This window comes from Triturus cristatus, chromosome 7 (genome assembly GCF_964204655.1).
Source record: "Triturus cristatus chromosome 7, aTriCri1.1, whole genome shotgun sequence".
Classification (NCBI taxonomy): Eukaryota; Metazoa; Chordata; class Amphibia; order Caudata; family Salamandridae; genus Triturus; species Triturus cristatus.
In genome coordinates this window covers 277,776,188-277,799,598 of record NC_140590.1, presented here as the reverse complement: position 1 = coordinate 277,799,598, position 23,411 = coordinate 277,776,188, and the positions used below count along the sequence as shown (strand labels likewise).

General features: G+C 47.2%; 1 protein-coding gene across 2 annotated transcripts in view; it reads right to left on the bottom strand.

The window, feature by feature from the left end:
• Nucleotides 1-11,604: 11,604 nt before the first annotated feature.
• The window catches only part of LOC146809414 (uncharacterized), a 114,991-nt gene continuing 103,184 nt past the window's right edge, over nt 11,605-23,411 (bottom strand). For both annotated transcript variants that reach the window (XM_085616253.1, XM_085616254.1), the window contains exons 5-6: nt 18,104-18,140; nt 11,605-13,105 (exon numbers count right to left, since the gene is read on the bottom strand). In XM_085616253.1, coding sequence (XP_085472379.1) covers nt 13,069-13,105; nt 18,104-18,140 — 74 coding nt within the window. In that variant the 3' untranslated portion in view covers nt 11,605-13,068. The remainder of the gene's footprint in view (nt 13,106-18,103; nt 18,141-23,411) is intronic.

The window sequence follows — 23,411 nt, the reverse complement described above, 5'->3', positions numbered from 1 at the left end:
AGACAATGCCACCAACAGCACCTAATACCAAGAAATGCCCCCAAATCACCCAACAGTTCACAGAGGGATGGTATCACACACCAGTACGTGTTATTTACGTATGGCCATATTTACTTAGAAAGTCTCTCTCCTCTTGGACAATGACAATCCCAGACCCGTGTGCAGAGGCCGTCTTCTGTGTTGCCCTACAAATGGGAGAAGTTCGGTATCCATATACTGCCAACAAAAGAAACCTTCGACCTTGACCATGCTTTGGACCTCAGATATTGTATCCTTCATACCATGTTGCTTGTGTCCTGTTAATGCGTGCCCCACTCGGCCCCTCCCGCGCGACTGGCTGCGCGGGCCTCCGTTAGCTGGAGACCTGCAGGCTGCCAAACGGGTCAGCCAGTTGTTTGCTGCCCAAGCTACAGTCGTAGGCCTCACACGAACACGAGCTTTAACCACAGTGTTCGAGGCTTCCTTTTCACCAAAACATCTCCTGTCGCCATGGAAGGAGCAGCTTTACAAGTAACAAACAAAGCTGAAAGGCTGCCTTGCCAGGGTGGCATAGCGCGGGCCGGTTAACACCGGTTTCGTTTTTGAAAAATAAAAAATCAATATCCTTGAACTCAGTGCGTTTCCATGCCCGATGCTGCTGGCCTGTGCACTATGCTTGCGGTGAGGAAATGTAAGGGTGCGTATGGCGTTGAAAGGAACGGTGGCGGCCGGCAGCTGTGCACTAACTAGTAAGGGGGGGGGGGGGGGAGTTCGTCTAATGCAGTCAGCTGGGACTCTGTCACCAGAAATACAGCTCTGCTCTCAACGTGTAGATGCAGGGCCGGCTTTAGGGCGGTGCGACCGGTGCCACCGCACCGGGTGCTGGCTTCCTGGGGGCGCCGTGCTTGAAAGTTTATTATGCTTTTGAAGCACCTGCTGCAGCGTTTCTTCCCCCCGGCAATTACCAGGCCTCACTTAAATGTCAAGAAAACTCCTGTGATTAATTATCTTCCTGGAGAGAGATCAGTGTTTTGTAAAGTTGAGGTTTTGACTTAGGTGAAGTTAGTGCAGAGGGTTAATATGCCTGCTGCACATAACGTGTACCAAGTAGATTACAGAGTGCGTTTGATGTAAACAGATCAGCAGGTTACTGCTTTCAAAAGAGACATCCTTTTGTTACTTGCAATTTATAACTTAAAGTCCAAATATTCAACAGTGAGCTATTAACTTTCATCATAGAACTGCATACACACTGCAAAGTATACATTAGAACATTGATTAATGTTGCATAAAGGGTTCATTTGGCTAGAAATCGATTCTTATTATTAAAGAAAACTCCCAACTATGCTGTTTCTTTTTCGACTCTAAGTTTGTGCCTCTCCACACCAAGCACTCTTAAACTATACTGCCTACCAGTATGGATGACATGTGACTCCTACACTTTTAGTCCTTTGGCGTATGTAACATTTCCTATACACTGATTTACACACGTATGATTGATTGTTTCTGTGTAATGTGTGTGTGATGCAAAGTGCTCGGACACCCTACACTGGTATGAGTGGTGCTGTATAACTAATTCAATGCATCTAAGAGGGTGTGGTTATGGAGACTTGGTCACTGTTAAAGGGTGCTAGTGAGAGGATCCGTGGTGGAGGTGGTCATTGGGGGGCGCCAACAAAACAGCCGTGGGGGAACGGTGAAGATCACACTCAGCAAGGAGCTCTGGAGTAGGAGCGTAGAGGAGTGAGGGGGCAACCAGGCCAGAGGCGCAGTGGTCGGAGGGTGATGAACTGACCACATGCTGATGATTTTTGGCAGTTATCCTCTAAATGAAGCCCTAAGTCTTTCGCTTGGCCCCTTCTACCAAAGGGTGAGGCAAGGGTCCTTTAAATAGCTCTTTGGTGCGCCTTTATGGGGCCTTCGTGCAAAGGGAAGCTTGTTTTGGGGTCTAAGGCAGTGCACGTTAAGACACACGTCTATAGCACTGATGTTCTTCATGCAGCCCGACAGATCTTTCCTCGAGTCCCTCCTAATAAACACCAGCTTGCAGGTCGGCTTTAGGGCGGAGTGACCGGTGCAGCTGCACTGGGCGCTGACCTGGAGGGGGCACTGACTGCAGTGTGGGGGGGGGGGGGCGCTAAAAGCATCTGTTGCAGAGTTCCAGGCAGCAGTAAAAATGTCAAGATAACTCGTGATTAATGTTCCTGCCAGAGAGAGAGAGATCAGAGTTGTGTCCAGTGGCAGTTTCGACTGGCCATAAGGCAGCACAGAGGGTTAAAATGCTTGTTGCAAAGTACAGATCTGTATTTTATGTGGATAGCTGAGTGGATTATTGAAGCCAGCCTTCACCAGTGCTTTAAAACAAGTGAAATGCATGTAAGAGAGGGGCAATGGAGACGTGAGGGGCACTTTTTGCTGGGTGGAAGTAAGGGAATCTGAGGAGGAGGTCTTGGGAGGAGGGGGTGCCCAAAAAGACTGTCACACCAAGCGCCGCCAGCGCCACACCTGTGATGATGCTGTTGTCACTCAGTCTGAGGGAGAGTTTCAAAGTTCAGCTCTATACATGCAATATTTTGAACCTGGAAAGTGTGAGGTTTTGAAAAACAAATCAGGAGAATTTATTTTCCCCAATGACTGACTTTGAAGCTGAGGAGATTTTAAGCTAAAATGAAGCCATATTGGGCTTTAAAACACCGGGAGCCTCCCACCGGAATCGGGCACGTTGGCAGGCCTTGAAAGCAGGGAGCTAGACTGGAATAATATACATGATCAAAAGTCCTAATGCTATCATTCCAAACAAGTTTTTCTTAACAGTATTTTTAAATTTTCAGGTTTTTAAAATGCCATTGATTGTTTCGTGATTGTATTGAACTTGTAATGTTTTTGCCATCATTCACGTTTAGAGACTCTTTTCTGTTAAACCTTCTTTGTATGTGTGGCTAACGAAAAAGGGGCAGCAGGGAATGTTAGAGAAGTAGAAATGCAATTTTAGATCAGTATGCATGCAATTAAATTGGGCAATGGAAACTTCTCTGCTCTTGAAATCTGACATGTACCTGATTCAACACATACATGTTCACTGATTTTCTCATTCCATTTTAGATCTTCATTAGACCCTTAGGAGCCTGCAAGGGTGATATATGGCCCAGTATGATCCGAGACACAGCAGGGCACTACTTGACATTTTGGGCATTTGTATTTTGCATTCTGGTACTTGTCGTTCTGATGCATGCGCAGCACTGTTATTGGAGACTCTAAATGCTGCAAAGCTTTGCAATGTGCTGGTGGCAAAAATGCCTAGGCTGGCTGAAGGAGCCAGATCTTGCAGCGGGATGCTTAGCAGCCAAATGCAAACAGCTTTCTGGGCCAACAGCTTAAAAGTGGCTTTGAAGGCAGCACAACATCAGCCACTTCAAGATCACTGGGATGCACTTGTACCTGGTCTGCAGTCAGGTGGAGGAAGGTAGGCATTGTATCTACTATTTTCTGACTCCACCTCCATGTTTCATTATTCTGATAGTGTTCCTTTCTGTATCCAGTGTGTAGTGATCTTGACAGGACGTCGAGCTCAGTCACTTCTGTGAAGATAACTGTGTTTCGCATCTGCACTATGTGTATGTGAACATCATACAAAGGGTAATTAAATTTGTTGCATCTGATAGAGTCTTCTAGCTGCAGATTCCATGCCTTAGAATTATTTTGAGGCGTCAAACTGGATCTGGATTTTTTTTCATGAGCAGTAGATTTGCGCACCGGTACGTGGTGGCTTAAGGTGGCATTGCCGACTGCGCCGGAAGTGACGTGCATTGTACCTATATAGGTTCCACCCCAGCGCAGTGACGTCAGTTCTTTTCTGTCTGTGCCAGTCAGCGCAGATCCGGTGAGAGCCACCCTCAGTCGATTTTTGACTAACTTTTTGTAACTTTTTGTCGAAGTCTTTTTGAGATTTTGATCCTGATGTGGCAAGATATCAACTAGGAAGCCCGGCTTTAAGCCGGCCGATGTCAGTGTTGGATCCGCATCTTACTTGCCTTTGGTGCCTCGAGCACTACTTCGACGTGACCACTGCTATGCCATGCACCCCAAGGCCTTGAGGGAAACTCCTTGCCGCCCAACATGTGACGCCACGGCAGTCTCGATCTCAGTTAGAGGAAGGTCCCAGGATCGGTCGCAGAGCCCAAGATCCTTGTTGCATTCCAAGTCTCACAAGTGCAAAAAAGAGTAAGAAGTAGTAGAGGTCTTTGACTTCTCCCCGCCCATCGAAGTCATCCGATGAGTCGAGGAAGTGTCATCATTCTAGGCCTGTCTTCATGGTTGAACGGCACCTGGGTTGGCTCTGCACCAGCCCGAATTTCTGGGAGCTGGAGCGACCCCCGCCCAACTCTGTGAGTTCTATGAGGCCATGCACCTCATATTTGGGGTGCCGTTGCCACTGGCATGCCCTTTGGATCCTGCGGGTTCAGGAGGAGCCCCCACTGGTTCTCCGCCGGCAACTCCACCCCCGGCTCCAGTGGGGCCCCTTGGATCCACGGATAGATCCGGGCTGGCGCTGGTCGTACCACCTTGAACTTCCCTGGTGCCGGTCCCAATGCCGTTGCTCCTGGCGCCAGCAGAGCCGTCCCCATTCTCATTCCCGACTCTGACATGGAGCCAGAGGGGTGTCATCAGACAGCGACTCTGGTGCCAACTGGAGCCATGCCTTCCAGGTCATAGCCCGGACTCTAGTCTTATGGGCTGGAGGGGATGATTGTGAGGGGCTGCTGGACCCTGAAGAATACAAACCCTTAGACCCCAACATGGACTAGTGTGAGGAACTGGTGGATGCCAGTGGACTGGACACGTCTTCAGATCCTGGCATGCTCACTCACTCTACCATGGCTACAGAGGAGGGGGCTTATTTTGCTATGGTGGTGAGAAGGGCGGCCGAGGTCCTGTACCTTAGCCTACTCTTAGTGACAGTCAAGACTAATGTCTTTACGGAGGTGCTTCAGCTGAGATTGTCCTCTTCAGAACCAGGGGACCCCAATTGCCTCACTCAACACCCTACCCTGGAGAGCGTAGTAGTCCAAGCCTCCACCACCGGTGTAAATCCTTGCACATTCCCTACCACCCTGTATAGGAAATCAAAGAGGCCAGACACCTTTGGGAAAGAAAATATTTTCTTCCACCAGCCTGGAACTGCCGTCCATGAACAACGTGTGCCTTTTGGGCCATTACTCCCATTCCGTGCCGGATTCGGTTGTGCAGGTGCAGCTTTAGTCCCGGAGGAGGCCCTGGCCTGTACTCTTGCAAGCTGTGGCTGATGGGAGAGATGCAACGAAGTTCACAATTTGATTTGACACGACCAACTCACAGGGCAATTCGGTTTCTTCATCGATGGCTTAACGGTGCAGCGCATGGCTGAGAACAACTGGCTTTCACAGGGATGTGCAAGTGTCCCTTATGAACATGCCCTTTGATGGCTTCCATCTTTTCGGAGACAAGCACTGGAGTTCTTCAAGGATAACACCGAGCTACTGCCAGGTCCTTGGGCCTTTCCATGGCCCCTTGCCAACACCAGTCTGTCTTTCGCTCCTTTTGTGGCCATGGAAGAGGCTTCCAGCCATGTCTTTACCAGCCCAGCCACCCCAGTGCATAAGCTTTCCAGCCTCTGTGTGGCTGAGGACGCATTACCCACAAATCCCGTGGGCCGGGCAGCCAGAGGCTGGGCCAGCCTACCACTCCTCCGGCAGCTGAGGCCTCCAAACGCCTTTAATTTGCCCTCTTACCACCATGGGCACACAGTGGAAGGCAGGATATGCCATCACCTGCCTCACTAGAGGTTTATAACATTACAGAGGGTGCTGATGCCAGAAGTAGGTTGTGGTTGTTATTCCCGCTACTTTCTGGTACCCAAGAAGGATGGAGGCCTTCGTCCTATCCTAGACCTGCGTCCTTTCAATTTCTTCCTCAAGAAGAAGTTCTCAAAATACTCTTGCTCATTCAAGTCCTGTCTACCCTGGACCAGGGAGACTTAATGCTAGCGTTTGACTTGCAAGAAGCATACTTTCACATTCCCATCCTGCCTGTCCACAGGTATTACTTGCGGGTCACGGTGGGCCACAAGCACTTTCAGTTCTCTGTGCTTCCTTTTGGCCTAACCAGTGGCCTTCGAGCGTTCACCAACTTGATGGCAGTGGTTGCAGCTCATCTGCTGAGATCAGGGGTGCCATTCTTCCCCCATATCAATGACTGGCTGTTGTAAGCAGGCTCACCCCGGGCTGTCATCTCCCACTTCCAGACTAGGGACGACCTCCTGCACTCATTGGGGTTCACTGTCGACGTACCAAAGTCACACCTGACTCCCTTTCAGATGGAGGACACAGTGCCATTTTGGGCCTATCCAACCGAACGGCGAGTCCAGGGTATTCAGGCTATGATACCGATGTTTTAGCTTCTATCCTGGAGATCGGTGAGACTGCCTATGAGGCTGCTGGGCCTCACAGCCTCCTTCATCCTGCTTGTGACACCTGCCCACTGGCATATGTGTGCTTTGCAGGGGGACCTGAAGTTCCAGTGGGCGCAGCATCAGGGGAATCTCCCTAATATAGTCCAGATCTCAGTGGGAACTGCAAAAGACCTGCAGTGGTGGTTAACAAACTGCAAATGGGTCAGCGGCAGACCCCTCTCCCATACCCAATCAGATCTGACAGTGTTGACAGATACGTCACTCCTGGGATGGGGCGGCCATTTGGAAGAGGTAGAGATCAGAGGTCTCTGGTAGAATCCAGACTGCACATCAACCTACTGGAGCTCTGGAGCCTTTCTGCCCTCCATCAAGGGAAAGCTAGTGCAGGTGTTCACCATGTTGTACTGAAACAAACTCGGTGGGGTGGGGTCGATGACCCTATCTAAATAGGCCCTGCATCTCTGGACATGGCTGGAATGTCAGGGTATTTATCTTGTGGTTCAAGACAAATTCAGCCGAAGATGCCTAGTGGATCACAAATGGCATTTAAATCCAGAGGAGGTGCAAGGTCTCTTTCAGCTGTGGGGAGAGCTTGGTTAGATCTGTTTGCCACCGCAGAGAATGTGCAATGTCAGCAGTTTTACAGGCTGGAGACACTTTTTGTCTTGAGTGGAGCTCAAGCTTCCTGTACACCTTTCTGCCCATACCACTCCTTCCCATAGTTCTCAAGAAGCTCAGGAACTACCGGACCCAAGTCATCCTTGTGGCTCCTGACTGGGCTTAGAGAGTTTGGTATCGTGAGCTGTTGAGCATGGCCATCTGTCCTCCAATCAGGCTGCCTCTTCGGGAGGATCTTGTGTCACAGCAGCAGGGGAGGGTTCTCTGCCCAAACTCTGCCTTTATGCATGGAGATTGACCTGCAACAGTTGACAGCTTTCGACATTCCACCGAAAGTCTGCACTTTTATCTTGGCAGCCAGGCGTCGCTCCACCAAGACTGTATGCGCCTGCTGTTGGGGTAAGTTTGTGGTTTGGTGTTCAGAGAAACAGGCTGACCTTCTTACAGCTCTTCTCTCTCAGGTCCTTCTCTTCATCCATTCTCTGCCCCTGCAGGGCTCTGCTCTCGGCACCCTAAAGGGCTATCTTTCTGCCATCTCAGCCTTACTGCTTTTGCGCGATCAGCCATCCCTCTTCAAATCCCCTCTTGTATATATGTTCTTGAAACGTTTGCAACACATTTACACCTTAGCCCTTCATCATGCAGCAGTGGGACCATAATATGGTCTTAACTTTTCTGATAGGCACTCCCTTTGAGCCATTGCACAATTGCCCTCTCATGCTCCTTACCATCAAGACTGCCTTCCTGGTGGAAATAACATCTTCCTGGAGGGTCAGTGAGCTTCTGGCTTTGTCATACATACCTGAGCATCTATTCAGACAAGCTGGTTCTTCTCACAAGATGTTCCTTTCTGCCAAAAGTTGGCACTTCCTTTCATGTAGACTAGTCCATCATCCTGCTTACTTTTTACGCATCCGCCTCATCCATCCAAGGAAGAGGAGCGACTTCACTGTCTGGTGCCAAAAAGAGTGTTGTCGTTCTACCTTGACTGCACACAAGAGTTCCAGATGGACGACCAACTCTTTGTGTGGTATGTCAGAGCGAATAAGAGGAAGGCTGTGCAGAAACGGACGATCTACCTATGGATCGTGCTCTGCATTAAAATCTGCTAAGCACTGGCCAAGAAGCAACCCCCTGAGGGCTTGCGTGCTCATTCTACCAGAGCCAAGGCTGTGAACACTGCATTAGCACATGGAGTCCTTGTACTGGACATTTGCCAGGCAGCAACGTGGGCCTCTCAACACACGTTCACAAAACACTACTGCCTGGACAGTCAAGTCTGTTGGTGTGGGCACTTTGCCTGTTCAGTCCTGCAGGATTTTTTTTGTGTGAAATTGTTTTTCGGACTCTCCTCCGTGGAGGTATTGCTTAGTTATCTATTCTAAGGTAAGGAATCTGTGGCTAGAAGTCTCTATCAGATGAACAGGTTACTTACCTATGGTAACGCCTTATCTGGTAGAGACTCTATTTAGCTGCTGATCCTTACTGACCCACCCATCCTCCCTGCTCTATGAACACATTTTTAGGGATAGGGTTTTCCCTTTTCAGGGCCTTAGTTTTCCACACCAGTGGTCAGTGTTCTTCTTGGCTCTTTGCTCCTGGTGTGGGAAGTCGCAAAAAGAAACGGACATCAGTGCACCTGGGGTGGCGCTTATATAGGCACCACACGCATCATTTCTGGCATGGACGATGCCGCGCAGAGGTGAACGATGCCACCTACCGGAGCTCACGAAAAAGTTCCAGATCCGGTCTGATGCCTGGGGATAATTTTACGGTAAGGAATCTGCGGCTAGATAGAGTCTATACCGGATAAAGCATTACCCAATGTAAGTAACTTGTTCTTCACCGCTGCACTCATGGTTTCTGCCTGCATATCTGCCAAATTGGCTATGTACAGTGCGGTCAGACAATGCAGGGTCTCTAGAAGATGCATTGGTGGGTAGATACCAACCTTTTCCTCTGACACACTGAGTCGACCCACTATCAACACTATCATTGTACAGATTCTCTTCATACAGAAAAGACAAAGCGGTGGACACTGCATGCCTTTCTCATTTACAGCAGGGTCAGGAGCTGTGCTGGGTTCTCTCACACTGAATGGAAAATAGTATATAATGAGATTTCATGTCCAGGTTTGCAAGCTAACAACACACACAGGAGGCATATATACCAAATGGGATGACACCTTCATTTAACATGTTAGGACTTCAGTTTGAACATTTAGGTACAAGTTTTATAAATAGTGCCAAGTAGGAACATGTTCCAAGAACTCTGAATACTTCCTGATTACTGTGAACAGTCATGATGTTGTTGGTGTACTGTGTCCTGTCTGCTGGTGTCAGATACCCGGTCATGGAATGCTACTTGTGAGCTAATGCCTGAGTGCATCGTCCTGTGTACTGATGATGAATTAATAGGACCTCGAGCACTGCTTAGTAGCCAGTGCACACAAAGAGGTTCATGGTGTGTGCTGCTGCAGGCTCTGTGATACAGATACCGTGGGTGGGGTTTCTAAGAGCTGAACCTGGAAGGTAGATGCAGGGCTCGGTAGAAGTAGGCACTGACTTCAGTCTCTCCTTGTGTTTCTGACAAGTCCTGGGGTGTACAGATGGGAAGTACAAGAGATTCTCTTGTGTCAGGTATAGGATGCAGATTAAAGATTTGTCTTGTGTTGAAAGCAGCTCAAGGCACTGCTGCCAGATCTGCTGTGCAAGGGATCAGAGTGCAATAGAGGTTAGCTTTGTGCACAGGACTGCATGAGCGGCACTCCGTCAAACCCCAAAACATCATTTTTGGCCCCTTACTAAATATGTGTGAGTATCCCTGGTCCATAGCAACTCTCCTCCTTACCCTGTCAGTGTTGCATATTGTGTATGAAGTGACCTTTTTGACAAAAACTCTGTGGAGAGCCTAGGTACTGGTTACGTCGTGTGCAGCACTATGTATATGAAACTGTAATTATTGTGGTTTCTTTTCTGAGCACATTGTCTATGTTGTGTGCTACAAGTTACTTTCTCGTGTGCCCATGTTGTAGTCAATGAGTTTACCGGCTCAGCTCTATAAAGCCACAAACCGGTCTACTAGGTAGTGATGTAGAGCAAAGTCCAATTTTCATTTGTAGGGGTGCTTCATAATCACAAGTAGTCCACACCCGCATATATTATTTTGTTGTATTAGCATGAGATATTAGAATGTGAACTGTAATACTATGAATTGTGGTGTATTAGGAACATTTCAATGTAAACGTGAAGAAATGTATTTTGAAACTGGAAAGGATTAGTTGAAAACATTAACGTGCAGAATTCGTGCATACTGCTGACAACTATTCACGTATTTGATGTACTCATGTAACGTGTAATTTAGAAGTGCTAAGTCAAGAGTGTTCATTTTAGATGTAATTTCATAACACCTGTGTGCCTTTTTCTTATGAAGGCCGATTTCTGTAGCCTGAAATGCATTTTTCCTGAAAGCTCTCGCATTAGATTTAATAATTGAATTTCATGTGCACGTTGCATTTGTTCTTACTCACGTTTCTGTTGCAGGTGGAAGAATCATTTTTGTTAGTTAGAATAATGTCTTTGTTTTAAGGAGTCAGGCATGGGGAGAAGAGGACACAGTGAGCGTTGAAACTGTTAGTGAATAGCTGTTGTATTTTCTCATCGGAGGGAGCCTGGGAATCAAGGTCATCTTGCCAAGCTTGGGAACATTTCGGCCTACAGGAAAGTTACCTATGAGGAGGTGGCCTGACTGGATGGCGTGATCCTCAAAGGACCCTGGGATACTACCAGTGGTATTGATGTATCGTAGTTGGGGGATGTGTCTGGAGACTTCTGCCTTGCCTTGAGAGAGAGCATTTTAGAACAAGCTCTGCCTCAGTAGCGTTATGCTGCTTCACATAACTAACGTGGGAAGACTTCTTAGGAAGGCATCACATGCTGACACCTTAACTGATCTTGCCTGAGAAATGCTATGTAGGGATGTCACATTAGTGCTAGAGCAGGGACAGATTAATGCTTTATACCCATGAACTTTTGATGAAGTGGAACCTGGACATCTGTTCCGTAATCTTTTGTATCCTAATTATCGAACTAATCATTCTGTGCATGTTGCACCGCCTTAACTTCATCAGTGGATTTGGCTTTGTATTAGTTCCAATGTATTTCTACGCTCTCACTTTGAGGTGCCTGTGGCTTTAAATCAACTAATCTTATTTGGTAGTCTGTGATCCTTAAGAGGCATAGTAAATTCTAACTGAAAGGATTGATCTGCTAACGATTTCTCTCCCCCCCACGCTTTCATGCTGAGAAAAATTACCATCGACTCGAGGTTCTAGAGCGAATCTAGAACATGGAACTCAGCTCCTTCAGTAGATATACCACCTTGAATCCGTTGCACTGAAGCCTTTGTCTAGGGTACAGGCACGTACTTCATATCGACCCCACTCACTGCCTCCAGAAAACCATCGCTCCATATTCCGCACTCATACTTACCTGCCAAATCCCATTAGCTAGAGTACCCCATTAAATCACTCTGTACAATATTGAAACAGACACCAATGATTCCCAGGGATCAAAATTCACTTTATTTCAAGAGTAGGACTTTGCACTGCCTGAAAAAATATAATGACATATGGCAGTTCACTTTTCATGATATTGTTCTTATGCTTGGGAAAACACGAATAAAAAGGAAGAAAGGAAAAATCTTGAGTTAGGAAATCCAATTTTCCCAGAGGAGGTTGAGTTCCAAGATTGGATGTAGTTTCGCCTGGGTTCCGATATAAATATGAACCAATGGGTAATAAATAAATATATATTTAAGCACTACTGACCAACGGCAGAGTCATTGTTGGGTTTATAATGTGCGCTTGTGATCTGAGGATTGTGCACTCTGATAGTGAACAGAGACCTCTGTCTCATTAGACGAAGCCACTTGCGCATCACCTATCAAAAAGTATCTGGGCTTTGGCTCTAGTGCAATGACATTAGTAGGACTATGGCTGAGGCCAGGACACTCAAGATAGGATCCTCATTAGTGTGCACACCTGCCACGTCGAACTTTTGAAGGACCCCGTGGGAGGACATAAATAGATGTAAGGTCTTACAAACCGCATATATATCTGTTAGTAGGAGAGATGTGCTCTGCGGCTAGGGAGGTGTTGTTTTGATGATTATTCAAGCCTTTAGGGAAAATCTACTCTTGTTCCCAGAAGTGACATGCAACTTTTCGTAGAGGAGAAATATGATCCTAAGGACACAGTTTGTGGTAGATCAACCCCGCTATAACAGAGGTATACAATCATGCTCACAGCATTTATGTCTATATTGCAGAACAAATATACAAAATAGGTATCTGTCCAAAAGGAGTTGACAAAGTATAATTTATGTATTACAGTTTGGACGAGATCCATCTATATGTCTAAGGCTCATCAAATGCTCCCTTCAGGATCACGACCAGCAGGAAAGATCTGCTCCTTTTCAGAATTGATCTAGCCCAGGAAGGAGGGATCTATCCTTCTTATTAAATATTAACCTTTGGAGCATGGTCAGAGGCGTGATATGCTGGTAGGAGTAACACATCGCTGGCTGGTGTCTTTGGGGCCATTTGCAGCTTTAACGCAAGTCCACAATGTTTTCCCGGTGGCCACTTCTGCGTGTAGAGTGGAAAACTGGCAGGAGTGGCAGGTGAGGGCAGTCAGAAGCATATGTTTCAGAATCTCTCACTGCAAAGTGTGTGCCACAAGATCTCATGGGCAGGGACCAGCCCGGATGTGGCGAGGAAGTCTCTAAGGGTTGGAGTAGTAGGTCTTCATAATGAGTTCGGGACTTGCTCAGGTGCATTGTTCATCTGTACGTAGGTAGTTTGGTAACTTGCCGTAGATTGCAGAGCACTTCAGTAAGTTCTGTATTGTATAAAACGTTGTCAGGGGAGTGGAGAAGACGAATAGAAAACGAATCCCGTGCTACTTATGTTTGTCGTACACGAGGCTCACATTCCTGCGCCTGACGTAGGATGTTTGAGGGATCTCAGTTTGCACGCTGCTCGAAAATGTTGGCAATAGACCTGGGCAGAAGAATAAACATGTCAGTAGGTTAAAGACAATATCCTGCTTACGGGTCTTAGCCCCTTCTGAATGCTATGGCTTATACATTGTCCTATCAATTGACTCATCCTATAAGTATTGTCATCTATACTTTGCTCTGTTGGAAGGACCTTTACTAAGCAGGAAATCACTTACACATTATACTGTAGTGTGACAGCAAACTTTGGGACGAAAGTGGCAATCTTACTAGAAGATGATGAAAGCATTCTATAACCTAAACAGGAAGGATAGGGTAAACAAGATGAAATAATTTTAAGAAGGCCTAGGATGCATACATTGAATACTTAACAGCGTTCTACAGTGTGTTCTAAATCTTGGTATGTCCTACATATACACATTTAAACCAGTCCCCAAACATAACCTGCTGATCATACTTAGGGGATTATTTAACGAGTGGTTGATGTGCGACACCCACCAAAAATTGGCCTATGTCGTCTCCACTGCCAATTTGTGGTGGACGTCTTGCATCTGCCAAACTCAAAATAAAATAAACCCCTTAGTAGTTTACTGTATAGGGCATTGGGAAAAAATACGACAGGTTTATGATTTCCGTAAGTAGTTCACTATGTGTATGCTTGCCCAAACAATAGCTCACAATGCCTCCATATACACAACAGTGGACTCCATAGTGGACTGTGCCTAGGCCTCAACCTGCACTTTAATGATAAGAACCAGTAAGGCCAGCACTGAGCTGTGGCTGCTTGTGTTCATATTCAGAAGGGACATCCCCTAGCTGTGCGGGCTGGACGGTTCATATTGGAGCAAGACCAAAACAGATTTGTGTATTGTTTGTCAATGTGTGTAGAGACACACTGGATAACAAGCATTGGAAAAGCCAATAGGTTTCACCTATGTGATTATTAATAACTTTTTTTTTGGTAAGTTTTAGCTTGGTGAGTAGTCAAGCAGGTGAGCAATGTAAGTGAAACAAACACAGTAAAATTGTAATGACTTGTTTTCGGGCCTCTGCAAAATCTATTGGTTTTGTCAATGTTTTTTAAACATGTTCCACAGCAGCGCTAGCTGTTGCGCAGCATGCCTTATAGTTAAAAAAAAAAAAAGCGCTAACCCATATCGGAAACGTTAGGTTGCAGTACCGTGGCTTTAGTAAAGGTGCTTGATAACATCAACATATAACCCACCTCTAGGCATTCATGTGATAACCCAATACATTCTGGGGGATAAAGTAATGCTTTCTTTCCATTGATCTGATTAGACTCCCACACCTGTAAAGAGCACTTTGCAGGTGAAACATTCCGCACTGGAGGCAGTGTGTGTGATGTCCTGGAGGTAGGTGGTCACCCTAGTGCTGTTGCAACAACCTGCAACTGCCAGCACAAATTAAGCACGGCTCGTAACGGTAGAATTCACCTCTATCCTCCAAATGCATTCAAAGTATTCATAATTAAAATGGTCCAATGCTGCTTTTGAATGAAGTAATGGTACGTAATAGTGTAATCTATGAAAGCATATGCTTTGTAAACATATTACGACTTAACCACTGAGATTACAAATGAAATGCTGCCCACAGACTGGTGGATCCTCTCGTGACGCCCTCTGACCCTGGAACATTCGAGAACGGAGGTTGTGCCCGGGAAGCAGAGTGTTTGGTGCCTGAGATGAAAGCCCTTTAGTCATCCGTATGAGGCCAAGGGAGGGAGCGGGGTATTTGTAATCAGTATCCTGTCTGCCCTGGCAATGTGGCAATTTATCAAAGCTCTGGCCTCCGTCAAATAAAAAAAAAATACAAACAAGTGACGACACCTGCCATGGAAGGCTTCCATGATAATAGTCTGCCTCTGGCATCCATGGGACAACATCGTCTAAACAAAGGAGTCATACATTCCGTTGGGATTATATTTTCCAAGTGTTCAGGGAGAAAAGACTGCAAGTCCCAGAATTCCCCGCGGTTGCACCTGATGGCTTTGGTAGTGAGACAGCAAGTGGTTTTAATATAAAGTGTAGTGTTCTGAGTGTGGGAACGCACAGCTTTTCCCTGTCACGATCTGCTGGCTGTGGTTGCACTGTTTGCTTCCATATAACAGTAACTGTGCTCAGTGTCAGAAGAGGCCTGGGAAGAAACTGCAGCAGAGGACTCTGGGGCTGTGAGGGGGGCATCGAGATTATAGACTCTCTGGGACAGACTTACAATCCCCTTGCGACACTTTTGCGCCGCTGTCATAAGAGGACCGGGAAGAAACTGCAGCAGAGGACTCTGGTGCTGTGAGGGGGGCATCGAGATTATAGACTCTCTGGGACAGACTTACAAGCCCCTTGCGACACTTTTGCGCCGCCGTTGCATCACTTTTGTTATGCACTGGCAATGCAAACTGTAGGCCACGTTGCGACACATTTACAACGTGACGCATCTAGGGAGATGCGTCACGTTGTAAAGCCCTTTGCCACATTATAGCTGCGTCAGGTATAATGTATGCAGGGTGGGCGTTCCGACGCAAGAAAGCCTTGTAAAAGTGATGTACTGAAATCCACAAGATTTCACTGCGCCACTTCTACGACGCCAATGCGTCAAAACCTGGAGTGACGCAGCACAATAGGTATAGGCCTTCCTGAGCATTACTGGAGTTGTGTCGTGCTTGCAACACGACTCCAGCAATGCGTGACCTATGTGCCAACGGATGCATGACGCATCTGTCAATCCTTGCGCCATGATGCGCTGCATTGTAAATGCGACGCATCCATGGTGGTGCAAGGTGTTTTTGCGTGATGCAAGTAAACTGATGCATCTCTGCTATAATGCAGAGATGCACACCTTTCCTGTAAATCCACTCCTCTCTGCCTCATAGTTCTTGGAAGTGCCAAATATGTTCTTATTGATTGAGGTCCGAAAAGGCACTTCCTGGCACAGACTATCAAAGTCTATCCACCAGTTTTGATTTTGACAGTGGATATGCAGGTTTCTTCTTTGACGTGTTCCAGTTGCGGTGAAAGGCCGCACAGTCCAAGCACATCTTAACACAATGACATTAAGGCCCTGCTTAGGAGTCAGGCGAAGGATGCTGCCGGATTCTGGGTTTCACCTGGTCCGCGCCATGTAATATCATAGACTTCTCGGCAGCCCTTCCCACCTGCTAAAAGCATTTCCTCGAGGACCTGTAGGACCTTGAGCTGAGCCAAAGCCAGGCATCTGTCTCGAGCTTCGGGTGGCTAGCCAACCTGTAGGTTATGTGTGGTACCGTAGGAGCCTCCCGATGAGTGTAAGTATACATTACAAGTATGCATGGTATATCAGTAGTAGTAATAGAACAGATAGTACATTTAAAGGCACAGCCTTCCAGTGAGTTCACATTGACCAAGAGGTGGAGCGGTAGGATGTGTGCAAATGAGTGGAGGTCACAAATGTTTTCACCTGTTTCATTTTTTTCTATCGCAGTTCACTATTCACTATAAAAATCATCCTGCCTTGCACACTCAACCGTACCATCTTGGCACTAAACACAACCCACATTGGTATTTGGTGCGGCCCATCACCCCATTGCTGTGTTGCCAGATATTCCAATGCAGATCTGCACACACTGTAGCCTGGTAATACCTCGAGTTAAAGCACTGCTTTCGCTGATATGTTAATGCCTCCAGGGCTTCTGTGAATACTTGTTCGCCATCTAGTGAGCTATCTACAGACCCTCGCGGTAACACAATCCTGGGTTCTAGTTGTTGCTGCAGTCAGATTTCACCGCTCAGCAGCTGAATATAGATGTAGAAATGCAAGAACATGTAGACAAGGGTGTGTGTGGCGGGAGATGGATGAACAGAGAGGGTTCTCATCTCCATTTGGATATACCATCATCCCTTCATCCTTCGTAAGAGAGATTCTGTCCCCACCTTCATTCCTCGCCAATCATTTCTCTTTACTCTTATAATGTTATGATTTAGACTTTGTGGAGGACCCACCCTGAATCCTGGGAGTATAATCCCTTTATCATTTCCTACTAGCACGTGGTACCAAGTGGTTGTATGTTTTTACAACACATATGCCTTTACCACGCAAGGTAAGTAGAGTTAAACCCCTACAAACATATATGTATATATATATGTACTGAAGAAAACAAAGGTTAAAGTAATATTATAGTAAAGTGAAATGTTCAGTAACAATGTAACATTCTAAACTCTATAAACGACAGAAATTCACCAGTTATAGTTATCTCAGGTAACTATAACTTGTGTACTAAGGTGACTACAGCCCATGCCCCCGCCATGAATTGCTAGGGTTTCTTTCTAGGGTTTTTTTTATTTTTAAAAAGTAATAATTTATTACCATACGTAAAGCCAACATTCTCCCTCCCACCCTGCAGCCAATCCCCTCCCCCCGCAGGCAGCCAACTACATGCTGCGAGGTTGGCCCGAGGACCAACGGCCCCCCAAGGTTAGCCAAACCCACACTGCGCACACCCTTTGGCTGTGCGTGGCTAGAGGTTGGCCTCAGGGCGTCAACCGCATGCTGCGCATGGCCTCCAGCCATGCACAGTTGAGGGTTGGGCACAGTGCCTGGTCTGTGGTCAGGCTCGAGACTTTTTGAGAGGGCTCCAAAAAGTGCTACCAGGCCAGCCTAGAGCTACAGTGCATGTGCGCTGCGCTTGACCGCGATTACTTTCACTTTCGCGGCCGCTTTGATGTTTGATCGCGATCACGATCACTTTTGCGGCTGCACGGCCGCTTGGCATAGCCAATAGATCTCGCTTTTGGGACCTTATAAGTATTTAGTTATGCAACTGTTGCATGGCTAAACACTTAGAAGGTCCCAAAGGCGAGACCTATTGGCTATGCCAATGCTTGTTCAACCAAGGCAGCGGTGTCTCTGGTCTCAGTTCAAATGGCCTGCTGTGTGACTGTGGGGCACAGCTGCCTTCATCAATGTAGCGCTTTTACATGTACCCACAGCCCAACCAGAGGAGATGGTAACACCAACGCAGCGCTAGATTGGTGTGGTAAAGTCTACTTACTGGTAAACGGCTCCTGTGAGTTCATCTACGTAGCTCCCTGAAACAGAAAAAAAGCAGAGTTGAGGCGCACAGCTGCTGATATTGCTTTGAAATGGAATGGCTAAAAGATAAGTAGGCAAATTGAAGAAAGTGCAGGACACATAGTATGCAGGCAGACTAATAAACAGAGGGGGTAGACAACTCCAAGGACAGGAGGGGAGAGTTTACAAAGAGACAGGCAGATAAAGGTTAGACTTCTATGAGTATCCACAGACACTGAGGATAGACAAGTTGTGACTTCAGAACACTGAAGAGACCTTCTATGCCACTAAAAACACTAAGGTCCAGATTTACAAAGATTTTGTGTCTGGGTTGTGTCACGTTTTTAATGCAGACCGACCCAAAATGCAGTTTAGCATTTACTAATCAACGCAAATGGCGATGTGCATTGGTGTGTAACCAAAAGTTGCCCAACGCAGCAAAATGTGCCGCCTTGCATTAAATTGCATCAAGGATGCGTTCTGCGTGTGGTGCATAGGCGTTCCTGTTCATTCACTCATGGATTTTGACGGAAATCCATATGTGCAAAGACTTGTAGACATGGATTTGTGCCAAAACTCTGCGCCTCCCTGAGGCTAACATAGCAAGAACAAATATATTTATTTGCTTCCATCTAACAGTCTCATACAAGGCCCTCCAATGTTCCACTCCAAATTGTTCCTTTTTCACTGAACGCATTTGTCATAGGAATCGTGTACAGTATGTATCTCTAGGTAGAGCTTTTTGAGTGAATTATCTTATTTTATGTTTACCTTACTCAAGCACAACCAGATTGAGAACACAAATGTTCTGTGTTTCCTCATTCATAGACCTGGTGGTTTACTATATTGACATCGGCACACAGATATCCTTGATCAGTTGTTCACCACCTACGACGTGATGAGTTTCTGGAGAGATGCAACAATATTTGATTATATTTTTATTAGGCACAGAGTGTGCTTTTAGAATTGCATTAAATCAAGCATTTAAAAAGGGGTCACACCTTATAAATCTAGTTTCTTTCGTTAGTTCATTATCTGCAACTGAAACCGAATAGTTGGCAATCACTTTCTGGTCTAATATTCACCTGGGTGTTTATAAATGTGTTCGAGATGGAGAAATAAAACAAGGGGGCTTATTTACGAGCCTCTTGCCCCCCTGGTGCGTCACTTTTAATATGGGAAATAGTGCTGTACCGGTAGCGCAAGGGGCTGTAATTAAGCCCCATGATGGTGTGTCACATAGGGGCATATTTACAAAAGCATTTTCGGAGCACAGAGCTGAGCCAAATTTGGCAGCTGTGCACTCCGACATTTTCAACACACAGGGATGCACCGTATTCACAAGCATAACGTGCACCCCTGAGTTTCCCCTAGCGATGGCGCCAGCACAGGCACCCTGCCGCCATGTTGCAAGGGTGCCTGCACTGCAGGGACGATTGTTTGTGTGCAGGAAGGGTCACCTTCCTGCACATAATCAATAATGGCAATTTGCACCTTCTATGTGTGCTGCAGAATGAAGCTCGCATGAAAAGAGCAAAAAACGAGGAGAAATTGATAATGTCTTCTCGTATCGACATTCTAACGCCTGGTATTCCATGATGTTCGTTTTTGCCGCTGCCTCGGCCTTGTGAATCTGGGTCAGCGCCAAAAAGCAGTGGGTGCTGCAGTGGAACGCCCACAGCAATACCCAGTGCACCCCCCTTTGCCCAGAAGACTGTGGCGGAACGGAGCATATTTACAAGGTGGCGTCAAGCCACGCATAGTGGTTTAGCGCCACCTTGTAAATATGGAAAACGCCGCTGTGCCACGGGAGCATCAAGAATAGTGATGCTCTGATGGCGGAGAGGGCTTGTCAATATGCCCCATAGCTGTTTCCCGACCGTTTATCTACTATTCAGTTGGCTAGGCATGTCTTGTCTCCATTGGAGTTTACATTTCATGATCTTGGCATTCGAAGGGCACACACTTCTTCCTCAAATGCTCACATTTCTTGGTATAACTCCAGCAGACTCGCAGGGAATTGCACTTCCTGCTTTACCTCTCCTGAGCTTGTTGACTTTCGATTCGCTCTTTCCTTAAAGATCTGCTTTTGGTTTTAATTGTACTCGATGTTTGCTTGATATTTGGGTTCGCGATGGAGGTTTTGAATTCCTTCCCGGTCGGTGCTGCCTCGTCTGGCGGGGGGTGATCTGTATGGAGGCTGCCGGAGTGGCCGGGCCATGGCTGACCGCTCCCCCTGCCCTGACGTGACCCCCTTCGGTTGAAGACCATCGCGAGAGCAATCCACCCGGTTACACTGTTCGAACTCCCCCGATGCGCTGAACTCCGCTCAGAGCAGCGGACCGGGCATCTCTCATTCAGGGATTAGAACATTGTTGATTTAAGGCAGTGCGAGGCGGTGGCTGCTGGCAGAAACATTAGGCGCGGAGCGGCGCATGCAAACTGTTAGATGCCAGCCAGGGCCACGGAGTCAGAAGAGTGAATTGAAAAAACATGGAAATAAAACAAATGCAAAGTACACTCGCGAACGTTTGCATATTGGCTCCTTCTCCTTTGTGTTTTGGGCTGGGCCCTGGCAGTGTTTGATGTAAACAGCGCACTGTGCGCTGCAGCCGCACTCGTCCGTCATTTGTCTCCCGTCTTTGGAGTTGGACATGAGCAGGCGTCCTTGTTATCACATTACAAGCTCAGACGTGTTCACGGACTGGTCCTTTGTGTCTTGTTTGTGTGGGGGTAACCCGAGCAGGGCCGCCCCACCCTCACTGCCCGCTCCCTCTGTCCACCCGCGCATGGTGTGTGAACCTGCCCTTGAACATGGATTTCACCCTCTGGGGCCCCCCGCCCACTGGAGCTGTAAGGCCTCGCGGTGCCACTGTGCTGTTCAATACGAGACTTGCACGTATTCCTTCGACACTTTCGGGCCCTGAGGAGGTACACTGTTGAGTAACAAAAACGTGCTCACCTCTCTGTTCGAAGAAAGTGCGGCGGAGCCCTAAATCACAAAGCTTTTTTTACGCTGTTGTGTCTTACTTCTGTTTTAGATTTTTAATACACCTTAATTACCCAGATTTTTTATTTATTGTTTTATTTATTTAATATTTGTAAAGTTTATGACTGCCAAAAGTCACCCTAGAGCTAAATACACCTGCCATACTGAGAAAGTGTAACTTGAACAGATATGTCTGCAGCATATTTCTGCAGGTCAGAGAGCTAGAACCCTGGCGAAGCTGTAGGGGAGGGAGGTCCAATGTAGGCAACTCGGTAGGAAAGCCAGGACCTCCTTGGTGATGCTTGCTTATCTTTAGTAGAAGCAAGAGATGGTCCTTAAACATCGCGCACTTGTAAACCAGAAGCCAATGCGGTCTCCACAGAGGGCCTGCATTCGGAGTCCTTAGAGGCAGCTTGGGCAGGAGCTGAGCTGCGGCATTCTGGATTCAGTCCAGTGGATGGATGGTGTGGGAGAGGAGTCCAAATATAAGAGCATTAGCACAAACAGCCCATGAGCCTACTACAGCGTGAAGACGATTGGAATGAGCATTCTCTGGTAAGAAGGGCGGGCTCCTCCTCACACATGTTCTATCAACAGGTGTGACTTACTCCTATCTTAGGAGTGAATTACACCTGCATGTCCGAGCCTGATTCATCAAGCATTGTCTGGGCATTGTTATGCCTTACTCCGGGTGTAGATTTAGCTAACATGCATTTATAGGAGTAAGAAACCCTAACTTCAGGAAAAAATGACAACACATTTCTGCCGTTGAATAAGCTTGCACCTAAACCTGGAGCAGGACAAACCAATGCCCAGGTTTGTGAATCAGGCCCGGGCAGGGCTTTAAGTGGGCCGGGTCTGTCCGGGTCTGAGCACCGGCAGTTTTTTTTTGGGGCCCTCGAAACGGGTCTCTATCGGGCTCTATTTCCGTGGCTACTAAAGGTAGTCCGTTCTTTATTTATTTTTTTCGGACCCGTTTTGAGGGCCCAAAAAAAAACTGCCGGTGCTCAGACTCTACCCACTGTTGCTGCACTGTTAGGCAGTGCTTTAAATGGAAAAAGAGAAGTGCCGGTACTCACCAAATTGATAGGGGTGAGCCTGGGAGGTGCGTGTCTGGGGGCGTGGCTTCAAGGCAGCCTTGTACACTATCAGCATTTTCTTCTTCACTGTTCAGTGCCTTTGACCAAGTTCTGACCATAGCTGCAGGGTGTAATTAGCGTTTGTTGTAACTATATATAGCGTGAACTTATGAACTTAGCCCGAGGGCATTAACATGAGAAGCAGAAGTTTTACGCGAAAGCAGACTTTTTTTTTTTTTCAAGGCACTCTGACAGACAACGGATCTGCAAACTTTCCCTATAACTCACAGCGCGACAGTTCCAATGTCGAGACCTCTAGCTTAGAAAAACACAGGTGTCTTCCTGTCCTGTTGCGCTGTCAGGGTGTGAGCAGGGCCGGCCTGTTTTAACACCTCATTGTCCCTTTCTTCGCGCTCCTTTCACCGTCTCACCCCTGCTGATACACACACCAACAGACCCATCACCGTGAGGCAGCTAAACTATCGGTGATTTAGGAGAGCTGGGGAGGTCCCGAGGCGTTTGGGTTCAGGCCAGGGGGCAGTCACTGCTTAGCTCAACTCAAAAAGGACCCCCTGCTGCCGCATTTCAGTCTCTATTAGCAAGGGCGCCAAATTTCTCTCCGCCTAAAGCGCTATCCTATCAAATGCCGGCTCGGAGTGTAGGGCTGCAGCCGCAACCTAGCGCCGGAATCCACTCGACATTAACTGTCAAGCACCCATAACCTAGAGACTGACCACAGCATGCCACTAGGAGTACCGGTACTCTCTTAACACAAGGAGAAGTCCCGGTACTCAATGGGAGAACACGGAGAAGTGCCGGTACTTATGATTTTCTTAAGCACACAGTGCTAGTTATTTTGATTTAGACCACGCCCCTACTCGGATAGGCCATGCCCCTTCAAGACATTAACCACGCCCCTTTTAGAGCACCCCCAGTTTTTTTTCCCCAGTTAAAGCACTGGGCCCGGGCACTTAGGCGTGGGTGACTTGTAAACAGGGATAAGGCAGCCTGGTCATAGAAATATTTGGTGAATTGGTCTAGGCTAGACCTGCACGAGGTAACATGCGCAGATGTGGGGCAGTTCTGCATCCAGATGTTTCCTTTGCCTTAGAACAGACACCAACAGAACTGCCATAGTATAAAATGGTGAGGGGACGTCCCTCAAAGACACCCCCGATTACCTGTTAGGGATAGAACGGGCAGTGCGCTGCACTTATGCA